Below are 13,338 nucleotides of genomic sequence, written 5' to 3'. Positions count from 1 at the left end.
CTTATAGCCTCCCTTTAAATACTGAAATGCTGCTCTCAGGTCCCCCCAGAGCCTTCTCTTCTCCAGGCTGAACAGCCCCAGCTCTCTCAGCCTGTCCTCATAAGAGAGGTGTTCCATCCCTTGTATCATTTTTGTGGCCTCCTCTGGACATGCTCCAACAGCTCCATGTCTCTCCTGTACTGAGGACTCCATATCCGGACGCAGTATTCCAGGTGAGGCCTCACCAGCACAGAGCAGAGAGGCAGGATCACCTCCCTCACCCTGCTGGCCACGCTTTTTTTGATGCAGCCCAGCATATGGTTGGCTTTCTTGGCTGTGAGGGCACATTGCTGGCTTACATCTATCTTGCCATCCACCAGTACCACCATGTCCTTTCCTGCAGGGCTGTGCTCCATCCTTATGTCCGCCAGCTTGTACTGATAGTTGCACTTGGCTTTGTTGAACCTCCTGAATTTCTCCTGAGCCCATTTTCAAGCTTGTCTAGGCCTCTCTGGATGGCAGAGTGAGCCAAGAGACAACAGTATGAAGGAGGCAACCATGAACTATCTTAGGGAAGATGAAGGAATGGGGACAGCTAATTTAAAAATTTTCCACAACTCAAGGCTTAGCATTATAGTGAAGAGCCACTGTTGGTTACGTTGAGTTTTGTTGCAACTGATAGGTCTAACGAATGCTCTACTTTAAAGAGAGTGTGATAAGAGAAAATTCCCACCAGAAAAAGAAAAAAGACAAAAAGAAAGCATACTCAAGATAAAACCTCTGGGCAGAGTTGTTTGGCAAGGAGAGCAAGTGAGTGAGAGAGTATGCACACAATTGAAGATCAGAGCACTGTGCAAACATTTACAAGCAAGAAAGTTTGGTCCAGCCTGAGGTGTAACAGCTAGATCCTAACAAAAAGGAGCTGGGGGGAGAACTCTTAGGAGGGCGATATCTAGATTTGTTGATGTAAGGAAGGAGACAGTCTGCTTTTTTAATTTCCCCTTTGTTCAAGAAAGCGGTCTCTTAAACACAGTAAAAACTTGAACTTCACCTTCAATTTCTCTCATTTTTTGATGCTATTCCAGTTCTGCCACACACAAATCCAACCACGCTTTTTAACACTTCATGCTTATACTAGGAAAGATATTTCTCACTCATTTCATTAATGCTGCTGTTAAAACACTGTAAACCAAAGGAACAACGGTACAAAAACAGAGCAACGAGGAAGTGTTTTTTTCTAGTCTGCATAGATTTGTTGTGGGCTTTTTTTTAAAATTCCTTAATTTCTGGTCCTAAGATTTTTAGTTTTGTTTTCTTAGCATTTTGTCTTAAACAAACATTGTGCAAGAACACAGTTTTACCTAAAAATTACAGCAGCCTAATAGCAGGTAAACAACAACCACTGAAGTACTTACAAGGTAAGGGAGGGTATTTATGGTTGTGTTAGACTGCTAACATATTAACAGCTGAGGGGATATTCAATTTCTTGTAGATCTCCTAAAGAGAAATATACCTTCACAGTGTAGGAAATGAGAAAGAAGATGGTAATGCAAGTGAGAACGGCAATTGGATGAATCTGTGGTAGTTTTAGTGAAACAGCTGTGCCAATACGCCTGGGGAGCAGTTGAACAAGGCACACAGACATATATGCCATGGCAAACCTATAGTCAGTACAGAAATATGAGGGAATATGAAGTATCTGACACAAAATGGGAAGCCAAGAATGAGAGTACAAGAAATGTGTTGAGTTTGCAAATTAAAAAAATGGTGTTGAAGGATGTTACTAGAAAGACGCTTCCCTTACTACTGCTAACAGAAGAGCAATATAACAATAAACTAATAGGATAGAAGTATGCATCATGCAATGCCAATCTGGTAAATAAATAAAATAAATAAATAAAAAGAAATGTTGGGCTCTGGAACTGGGGGAGACCATAAAGTAAATGTGAGAAGATGAGCTGCGTCCAAGGTCAATCTCAGAAACCTACCCAAAACCTCAAAAAAATTTGCAAGACTGCATGAGAGCAGCCTACAGGCTCTGATGTCACTCGCACCAGGACCCCAATTCCAGTCTAATGGTGCTCCAGGACATCATTAAGTTTTGCTCAGTGGGATGTTCCCTCCTGTCACCAGTTCTTTTGGCCAAAGAAGATTTTTATGAAAGATTACACCGCTGTTTAGTAATAAAAAGCTACACTTCTAGAATTCAGATAGATTCTCCCTATAAAAACCATGGCACCATCTTTTATCCAAGTTCCATACTTAGATACACATTTGATTTGTTCATAAAACCCCTTTTTTCATATATTTTAATGGAAATTTTCAATAAAATTATGTACTTCAAAGTAGAGCTTTACTCTTGTACTTTGAAACAGCATTTGTTTACTGTGTAAGAAAGAAAGGAAGTGGTTTTGTCTCTCACTTACCAAATCACACTGAGATAGAAAGTCCTATATGGTGCTGTCAATCCAAGGGAGAAGTAAAATTTATGTTAAATGTAGTAATCACATTTCCCTCTAACCAGTAGACTTACTGCTACCTTTCACCAGCACGTGGCTTGCAGGACCTACACCCTCATTAGCACATTTGTCTGGAGGTGTTGGCTGATTGAGCCTGCCCAAACCTTCCTCACACAGGGACTCTGAAATAAGAGTATACAGTGTACTCTGCTTGGTTCCTTGTGTTAAAGAATACTTCATATTGACTAAGTGGTCTTCAGTGATAAAAAGAACTTCTTGAGAAAACAAAGATGTCTCTTTTTTTTTTTTAGCTGAGCTCAGCTGTGTTTGTTGGCTTTTTTTCTTCCTATTACTTGAAAAAAAAACTTCAAACACTATTTTTTTCCAAGGAGAAATTTCAGTTTGGAATTTTTTAAGTTAATTTTCCTCTTCCAATTCATTATTGCTTTAGGCTCTTTCTTTGAAGAACACAAGCACTTTCACAATCTGCTGTCAACTTTGCCTCTAAGGCCCGCTTCTCCCAACACCCTGAAGCTCCTGACCTCTCCAGTCGTTGCCTCCATGTAGAAATAGAACAGCCATCCTGTTACCCTTTGTTCAGGGAACATACCAACCAAGCAGTAAAGCTGCACAGACTGCTGGAATATCAACAGCGAAACAATAGCTACTGAGGCATATCCATCCTGCAGCTTTATTGTTGTTTTGGAGCTCTAACAGATCATCTGGTGTATATGTGTATGAGATAAGCAGTCTTTGAAGCCAATTTGCAATCAGTACCCTGGTAAAGCATTTGGTACAGTTTCTTGCAATGATGGGAGTTTGCAAGTAACCTTTCTAGTATCTGCAGATCTCATGTGCCTCACCTGAAACACTGACTCTTTGTTGAACCCTGTCCCCTAAAGCAAAATTTGCATCAAGAAGCACTGCCTGGATAGAGTAATTATGTTGGCAACTCCTACCAGGCCAAGCAACCCCAAATAGAGGCAGAGTTGGGTGCTTCGCCACTTCTCAGAGGAGTGAGGCTTATGCTCAGTACTTTCTGTTAACTAAATTTGACTCAGTTCATCAGGATTTACAAATTTCAAGAAGCCTCAGGCTACATAAAAACAAGTCCTTGCCGATAGCAGCATGCAGCCCTAGTTCTGGCTAGAAAAGAGGCAGAAATTCATAGAATCATAGAATGACCTGGGTTGAAAAGGACCACAATGATCATCTAGTTTCAACCCCCTGCTGTGTGCAGGGTTGCCAACCAGCAGACCAGGCTGCCCAGAGCCACATCCAGCCTGGCCTTGAACGCCTCCAGGGATGGGGCATCCACAACCTCCTTGGGCAACCTGTTCCAGTGTGTCACCACCCTCTGTGTGAAAAACTTCCTCCTAATATCTAACCTAAACCTCCCCTGTCTTAGCCTAAAACCATTCCCCCTTGTCCTATCGCTATCCACTAAGCCAATATCCTTTTGCAAACCTCTCAGTTACACTGTAGGCTTCTTAAGTTTGCATTTTAGCCTATGTTAGTCCAAAAAGAAATTCCACAGAAAGAAAGGAAAAAGGGGAAAGGAAAAAGGGGAAAGGAAAAAGGGAAAAGGAAAAGTGAAAAAGAAGAAATGGCAATACGTCAAAGACTGTAGAAGGAAAGAACTTTCCCCTTCCCAAGCTGTGTGTGACAGTGGAACAAGAAAAGGCTGGGCTACGTAGCCACCTGGTCTGCTATGTATTACTTCCATGCATTTTTTACATTATGTTATTTTCAGTTCATATGGTGTATTCAATGATTACTACCTTCAGCAAAGTTCTTTCAAAAAAAAAAAATAATAATCAGTCTTTGAAGTAGTTTCTACCAACTCTTTCACTTCCTGCTCATGTTTGAGACAACACTTCCTGCATTAGAAATTGCATACATATGTAATTTGTGTAAATAGATGAATTTAGATTATCATAAAGTACAGCACAACATGTAACAGATTAAATGATAGTCCATTTCATGAGGAGAATATTCAGAAAAGGGATAAGTAAAATACACTAATATCCTATAGGAATATGTGCTAAATAAAGCCAGAAGATGAAAGGGACATTCACTAACTCTCACACTACTTTGGAATATATTTCATGATGAAGAGAAACTTTTTAAAAATTACACTTTATTTATTGGGGAATTTAATATTTCCAGTGTTCTGCAACTAAATAACCCTTCATAGCCTGGAAACTGCATACTGGAAGAAAATTACCTCCGTGCTGTCTCAGCTACATCAGCACACAGGCTACAGGTAGTCATTAATACCAGTTATTTTCTTTGCTCATGCAGCAAACCAAACACCGTGTAAGGAAAATTATCCATTTATCAAAACCTCTTGCAAAAGATCTATAATAGAGATAGATGGAAGGGGCCAAATGAAATATAATATTCACTTTTAATTGTTTCTCAATTTGAATTATTTGCCAACTGAATTCAGTAGAGATTTGCTCAGCTGTGGAGCTGAGTTGGTGCCTGTCCTTTATGTCATATGTGGAAGTCAGCAGGTCTTGTTAGAGCAGCATTTTTTAGAGTGCAGATTACAGTTTCACTGGGATTCACAAAGTGATCAAGAGGGGACTGTGAAATTGTAGAGTTGCTCTGGCCACTACACACATCTCCCCCTGGGCTGCCAGATACAAGTTTTCTTAGTTGTGGAATAAGAGCAGCTCAAACTTGGTGACTGTAACTACAAATGAGATAACACCAGATGACCCAAATAATCATACCATCCTGAAGGCTGGAAAAGGCCACTGAGATCATCCAGACCAACCATCAACTCATTAGCACCATGCCCACTGACCATGTCCCTCAGTGCCACATCTACACATTTCTTGAACACCTTCAGGGACTCCACCATCTCTCTGAACAGACTGTTCCAATGCCTTACAATTCTTTTGGAGAAGAAAGTTTTGTTAATATCCAATCTGAACTTTCTCTGGTGCAGCTTAAGGCCGTTGCCTCTCATCCTATCAATAGTTACCTGGGAGAAGAAGCTGGCCCCCACCTCAAAGCAACCTCTTTTCATGTAGTTTTAGAGAGTGATAAGGTCTCCCCCTAGCCTCCTCTTCACTGATACCATCCATGACCACAGATTCATTCCCCTTATCTTCTCTCCCATCGTAGTCAGGCCATTATACATCTTGCCTTCATTCTATTCATTCATGCTTCTGAATAGGAAATAGTACTCTTCCATGATCTCTCAAAACCATAGATGTAAAAAAAAGTCTTATTTATTGAAGAAAATCCAGAGATGTGCATAAGTGCTTTATACTTCTAAATTTTCTACTGCTTCACCTGAACAGGTATGTGGTCTAATGCCTTTTTCCAGAGAACATCTTCACATTAGAAGTAGTCCCTATATTCCCCTGATGTCTGAACATCGTTAATGAGAGAAAGCAATCCTGCTACATGCTTGACAACAAATTCATAAAGTAATCGGATACTTTATGCTAAGTTGGTAAACTGATTCTGAATGCAGTAAAAACTGTTCAAAAGAAATGAAATGGAGAATATATTAACTTTTGAATACTACTGATCCTTATGGAAAATAACAACATTTCTCACATAGCTATTTATTTATTTATTCTTAATACCGCTTGTGAACACAAATATTAGCAATGTTGCAATTGGAGATAATATCTTCCACAACCAGAATGAAAGTATTGAGTATTGTCAACATTCTACTAAGGAAAGACAGGCAGAGGTAATTTTCTTTTCCTGACCAATTTGAATTGCTGAAAAATGTACACAACTTTTGGGCATACATATTTCTCTGAAGAACATATTTCACCAAAGCCTTACCTTTGGATTACTCTTCCAGAAGAAACTAATGACAAACCTTTGCTATTTACAACAGTCATTCTCTACAGATATAGCTGAATGTCAACCTTTTTCTTTTTTTTTTTTACCCTCTAACAAGAGTTTGATCTCAATATTGCAAACTTTTTGGGACATAATATTTTCATAAAAGCCATTCGAAATTTATCATGACAGAGAGGGTAGAGGAATGGGTTCAGAGAGGAATTGATCCACAAAAGCCAAAATGTAATTTGATATAAAATTGGATGGACACATTTTCCTTGGCAGGCTCCACGAATAATCATTAGTAATGTATATGGGGCCCAGCAAATGGCAAAGACACACACAATTATGGCAAGTGACTTTGCAATCTTCTTGTCATGATGCAGTTTTGACCTGGCCCTTGCACAAACAGAAAAATCATTTTCTGGGGTCACAGAGTTGACTCTGGATGGAGATGAGCTTTCAGTTACCAAAGACTCTTTCTTTGTTCTCATGGAGGAAGAAGCACTGTCTTCCAGTTCTGACAAAGAGGGTCCTCGCCTCAGCAAAAAACAAAACCTCCAGGACACACTGCTGCTCCCTGGAGACTCACAGTATTGAATGCTGCCGCGCCGCTGGCGTCTCTGGATGTTGTAGAAGATGCTCACATTGAAGTAGGTGACTGAGATCAGGGGCACAAAGAACTCCAGGGTGGATGCGCACAGGAGGAAGTACCAGTTGTTGAAGAACTCGGCATAGCACTGCCCCTCCTCCACCATGCTGCAGCCAGTCATGTATTCCCAAAGGAGAACTGCTGGAGAATAGAGCAGGAAGGCAAGAATCCAGATGGCCACCATCTTGACAACAGGGCTGGACATCATTCCCTGCTGGGCTCTGTAAGATACCTGTGAGGGAAAAAAAAAAAAAAAGAAACGTTGCACATGTGGAGGCAAAAAACAAAGAGAAGTAGCCTGAGAAGAGCTTAGCATAGCATTTGCTAACTCGGAGTTGCAGCTTCAGTGATTACATGAAGCTCACTTGGGTAAGCTTAATTTATTGATGTTGACATAACATGGAGGTATCTACGTATCAGTAACAAGTATTAGGGTCCTGGTTCAGGCAAGAAAACACAATCTTCCATCTGTGTTAGAAGTACTTTGCAATTTGGTACGCCTTGTTTGAAACATCTGCAGCCTGAATTGGCTGAATAATTAGCGTTTTATAGTTGCTCAGAGAATGATTCCCGTTCACTGACAACTGCACTGGTTTTTGCAGCACTTTACAAGCACATTATGCTGTATGTATGCTTTTAAATTTCCAGCATAATTTTTTCTTATTAAACTTAAAACAATGTTTTGAGTTTGATTTTCCAGATTTTTTTTAATTAAAACAACATTAAATAACAAAAAATTAAAAAAAATAATAATAAAGTCAAGTATAATAAGTTGAAATAACTATAATTAACAAAAATAAAACTGAAATTTTATGGTATGGCATTATATTGGCATTTTCATAGGTCAGCAAAGACCTGAGACCACTAGCTGAGCGCCACATTTCTCTCCCATTTCAGCAAGCAGAGGGAGTAGTAAGAACTGCCGACCTCCATCCTTAGCATGAACAAAGACATAAAGCACATATAAGGTGTACTGGGTGCACTGCAGAAAGCAAAGACATACAGTGCTTCAGACTATTCTGCTTCAGACACTGAGAGGAGGTTTTGTCTCATACCCGCAGGCAGTCTGCAGTCTGTCCTGCGTCTCACTCTCTGCCTCAGTTACTCTTGCTCCCAGTGCTCTCCAGCATCATTAGGAGACAACTCTCCTAATGGCCTAGATGTAATCCCCAGCATCCTTTACTTCCCTGCCCTAACTTTTCCCTCCCACACTGATTTATTTCAGATTTCCTTCTCCCATGGTCCCTTTTTTCCCAGCTTCCTGCCTTACCCTCAACCTATACTCCTTAAAGTGGCAGCATAATAGCACAGCAACTTGCAGCAGGACTTGTGAGAAAAGACATATTTTCCAGCTGTGGGCTGGAAGATGGGCTGCAACTACCTCCACATGCCAGCATATGTTCTGAAGGCTACTATCTTGATTAATCCAAGTCCTATATTCACCAATATGGCAACATGCACAATACTAGTATCAAGATACAGCCCTGCCAAATCCCAACATCTTGCCACAAAACTCAGAGAGGCTATAAATAGGGTACTTACAGCTTTAGTAACTGAGAGGAAACGGTCATAGCTAATTATAACAATGTTAAATACTGAAGCTGAACACATGAGATAGTCCATAAGGAGCCAGAGCTTGCAGATGCCTCTTCCAAAGTGCCAGATCCCTGTCAGGGCATAGGGGATGTAGAGAGGGATGCAAAATGCACCTACAGAAAGCAACCACAGAGACACCATGAAGTTGTTACAGATTGCAAACAGTACTCCTGGAAGCAGAGACAGTATTCTGGTATTTGGTGGGGAAAAAAAAAAGCATACTATTAAGGTGAATACGTAAGTTATATAAAGAAATTCTTACATTACCATGAAATCTAATGAAAAGATTCAGATCTTATTGTATGCTGACTGTTAGGGATAAGGTCAAGGCACATCAGCAACGAAGGATCTGCTGAAGAAGAAAACTGCAATCTAACTTTACAGTCTCTAAACATATATAATCAGTGCTGCATCTTGTATGCATTGTGGTTACGCTCCAAAATGTAACCTTGTTGCTCTATATCTTATCTTTCATCTGTGTTTGAGTTTTTTGTCAAAATACATCTACAAATATTGCCAACATAGCTTATTAATATAAGATTTGTTAGCACTTGTGTACTAGAGACAATACATTGGAGAGTCTGCATAGTGTCTGGAAACTTTTACTAATGATAGAGCAGACACAGCAGAGATATGAAAGTCTATTCCATTTTTAAGGGGTGTTTTAAGTCACAACACTTCTCCAGCTAAGATTAACTACAGAACTGTTTTTTGTTTTACTATATTTACCTTCTGTCTGGAAGTCCTTCTATTAAAGTACTTGGAAATATGATACTATGTCAAGAAGGGGTTAATACAGAAAATAATCGCGAGCAACAGTCTGTTGGTGGAACAATCCATCTGATCCATAGTCTACACTGAGCTCCATCAGTGGAAAGAGAGCTCATTGCTCACTACAACTACCAGGAAGGATGTTGCAGCAAGCAGACTGTCTTTTCTCTCACAGGAGACGAGTGATAGGACTCAAGAAAACAGTCTCATGTTTAGTCAGGAGAGGTTTAGATGGGACATTAAGAAGAATTTCTTCACAGAAAGGGAGGTCAAGCATTGGAACAGTCTGCCCAGGGAAGTGGTGATATTCCCATCCCTTGAGATGGGGATCCTTAAGAGACATGGTCATGGCAGTAAGGGACGTGGTTTGGTGGAGGGACATAGTATGTCAAGATGGCAGACCGACTTGATCCTGAAGGCCTTTTCCAATCTAAATGTGTCTATGATTCTATGATCCTAAATCATTTTCATGTTTTATTTTTAAGCCAGCCACTTATTTATTTTACCACTAATATTCTTTCGAAATTATAGTGCAATATCTAATTCTATTTGTCTACATTCCTGAAAAAGCTGATCCAACAGAGATAAATACAAAGCCATACACAGCCTCATGATCCATTTTCAACTCTTCAGATTTTTCTTTTTTGATATGTCTCTCAAGATCTTAGAATTTACTGAACATGTTCAGGATGATGTGCTAATGGCTTGTCTTAACAAACATCTAAAATATAAGCAGTATCAATTTTGCACAAAACTCTCATTTTTCAAAGTTGTTGATGACAGCTACTGCACTCATCAACTTCAGTGGATCAAACAATGCTTGACACCATGTCAAAAAATGATTACTATTTTTTTTTTCCTGTAGATATCAATATAGATTAAAGAATCAGGCTTTAAGAGTTTATATTTGAAACTACTTTCAATTTTGCTAATTAGAGGATGCAAACAACATTAGTTACGCTGCCTGAAAAGATTCCATACTTCTAAGAAATTTAAAAATACTACAGCAGCTTTGAAAAACAGAACCTTTTCCGACTGATCCCGGAGAGAAATCCTGGATTTAGATGTTCTATGGTCCAGCAAAATACTGACAACAACCATTTTCTGACAGCTGATTTAAGACTCCTCAAGGCACCAGGCACAAACAAGAGCAGGTGAGGATGGGAAGTATTTAAATCTCTTGACTAAATTGCAAGATACAAAGACAAACAAAATTTGAAGATGTGAGCAACGAAATGATAGCTCCAGCAATTTGTCTGCCTGAAGTAGGAAAACAAAGGCTTTGATTCCTTTCATTTCTGCCCTGTAGGAAGGGCCCTGGAATTAAGGGCCACTTTTAATAAATGACATAAGTGAAGAAACACCCTAATGGCTAGCCTTGTACATTTCACTACTCAGCACTGACAAAGCAACAGTACTTAGGGGGTGGTATTGCCAGAAGTGGAGTTTGTTGCTGAGTGCTATTTCCCTTTTCAAGAGCCAGTGAGTACTGGTCTCTTTGACAGTCTCAAAGGGAAAGAACTTACGTGCAGAAATGCCTCCTTGCTAGCCTCAAGTCAAGATGATGCCAGAAGATTTTATCATGCTTCTCAAGACAGAATCACTTCCTTTACTCCTAAGACAAAGTTTTAAAAATTTAGAGCTCTGTGCTGAAGATACTACATGGAAAGAGCCAGGCAGACCTCAGTAAAACACCAACAACCTTCTAAAAAATAAATATTCAGCACCTCAGATCTTACTTAAAAACTTGACTTTTTCTGTTTGCTGGAAAATCCATCACTGGATCATGGGTTTTGTTCAGTCTTCTCCTCTGTTTTAATGGTCTGATCCCTGCAGGAGCACTGCACAAAGCATTCATGGCTGCTGCCTCTTTCCCAGTGTCACTCACTACGACTGAATCCACTGCAGTTCAGTGCATGGACACTATGGGACAAGGAAATGTCCCAAGTAAACACTATGGGCTAATAAGGAAAACAGATGGATGATGCCAGCATATTGTTGTATTTCTTAATACTGCATTAAGAAGTAATTCACTTACTTTGATGTACCAGAGATAGCTGTGTAAGAAAGCAGTTGCTCTGATAAATATGAAGATGCTGTGATGGCGGGTAATGAATAATTTTACACAAGGAGCAAAAGTAAATCAGAAACTACAGTTCTGATACAGTTCTGAAAGCTCCTCTTTCAGTCAATCAGAATTCATGTACAGTAGTTACTCCTCTTTTTTTGAAGAGACATTAAAAGCATTTACAATAAAAAAGAATGCATTATGTATCTCATTATGATGTATTTTGAGACACAATAAGCTGCTGAAACGCTTATGCAGTTTTCATCATCACTTACCCTTCCCCATGCCACACAGCTGGGAAATATTACTACAAGAAGACATCATCCACCTACAGAAGACACCCTGCTCCCCCTAAGAGTATTGGAAAGCAAACATTGCATACTTCCCATTGCAACTTACCCACTGCAAAGTCAGAAATGGCAAGGTTGAGAAAGAAATAGTTACTCCGATGCCTGAGATTTCTGTCCAAGATGAAAGCCAGGATCACCAGGACATTTCCGAAGACTGTGACCAGAGCCAACAGCACCATGAGCAGAGCCAGGAGCACCGACACACCCAGGGAAAACTGAGGGGTTGATGGCTGTGGGGACAACGTCCCATTACAGGGTCCCATCGTGCATGGAATTTCAGCAGAAGAAACTTGGGAAGAAACTTGCAAATGTAAGATTTATCCTGAAGATTGAGAAAAGCCTATCAACAGGATAGGCTAAAGACTGAGGCACCAAAAAACTTCACTGTCTCAAAATAACAGATTACAAAATTTCAAAAACTGGATTCTTCAGTGTTCATCTGAATGCACCTGAAAAGAAAAATCCGTACAAAAGATACCTAATAAGTAAATGCACACTGCAAGACAATTTGTCTCTTTCCTGAAGGCTGATCCTTATCTTTTGAGGTCAGAAAAGCTGGTCTGAAAACTCTTTTCAAAGTCAGGCAGTTTGCATATTAGCATTATGCAAGCAGATTTTACACTGAATTCAGCTAAAGCTAAAAACAGAACTCTTTTCACTTCCCCAGTGGTCAACAGAATTTCTATAATCACAGTTCTATTTCTCTTATTGTAAAATGTAAGCACCATTATTCTTCTTGCTATAGCAGTTACTAAACTACATAGTTAAAAACAGAGATATGCATTTTTTTAAGCCAAGGATTACAGAGCATCTAAAATTCGTGTGTACATTACAGAAGTGTTACCTTTTGGATTCAATAGAAGCAAGAAACCGTGGGCATAGCAAGCCAAACACATGGCCTTTGGAGGTCCTTGTAAGCATGGTCCATGTAATCTTTCACTTCATAAGATATTCCAGGAAAGAGCCCACTGCCCTTAGTCCTTTGGAGGCCTAAGAAGGCACAGTCATTCTTCATGATAATTTCACCTATTTTGGTAAGAGTGATACAGAAGTCAGCAGGCTATGGCTGTGACTCATGTCTGTGGGTCACCAGCCCCACAGTGCTGCAGCATGCTCTGAATAGGTTTTTAGGCTGTGGTTGTAGTGCTAGATGCTTAGCAAGAGTAGGGCACAAAAGATGGAAAGAAAGCACTAAGATACTTCGGTGCAGTGCTCTGATTGTGTCTTGTAAAAAAAAAAATTATAGAGAATTAAAGTGTAGTGCAACAGGAGTAGAATGTATCTCGGGAATGATAAAATACAGCAAATGGACACTTGCCTCAAGTGTATGCACAGCCTGGGAATTGCACAGGAGGATCTAGATCTGCCTTTGTGAACAGTCACAAAGCCACCAGGAGACAGTGAAGGAACTTAAAATCCTGCTTGGCCATGTAAGCGTGGTGGTAGAGAAACTAAAGCTTAACTGGAGTTGATGCTTGTAAAGGACATCAAAGACAACACAAAGAGCTTCCACCAAGAGCCTCCATCTCTACATTAGTAGTAAAAAGCTGAACAAGAAAAATGTGGGCTCAGTGCTGAATGGGGCCAATGATCTAATGATAGCAGATGTGGATAAGGCCAAGGCTATCATTGCCTTCTTTGCCTCAG

General features: G+C 39.9%; 1 protein-coding gene across 1 annotated transcript; it reads right to left on the bottom strand.

Annotated features, from left to right (window-relative positions):
- Positions 1-5,768: 5,768 nt before the first annotated feature.
- LOC116242175 (histamine H3 receptor-like) lies at positions 5,769-12,620 on the bottom strand. Its single transcript, XM_031612812.2, has 4 exons — positions 12,536-12,620; positions 11,741-12,140; positions 8,449-8,615; positions 5,769-7,138 (listed from the first exon to the last, which is right to left on the bottom strand). The coding sequence occupies exons 2-4, from the start codon at positions 11,952-11,954 to the stop codon at positions 6,365-6,367; spliced, it is 1,155 nt and encodes a 384-aa protein (XP_031468672.2). The 5' UTR covers positions 11,955-12,140; positions 12,536-12,620; the 3' UTR covers positions 5,769-6,364.
- Between the last annotated feature and the right edge of the window lie 718 nt (positions 12,621-13,338).

The sequence above is a fragment of the Phasianus colchicus genome, chromosome 3, assembly GCF_987193195.1.
Source record: "Phasianus colchicus chromosome 3, bPhaCol1.hap1.1, whole genome shotgun sequence".
Taxonomy (NCBI): Eukaryota; Metazoa; Chordata; class Aves; order Galliformes; family Phasianidae; genus Phasianus; species Phasianus colchicus.
Note: the sequence above shows the minus strand (reverse complement) of the source record. Positions and strands in the feature narration are given on the sequence as shown.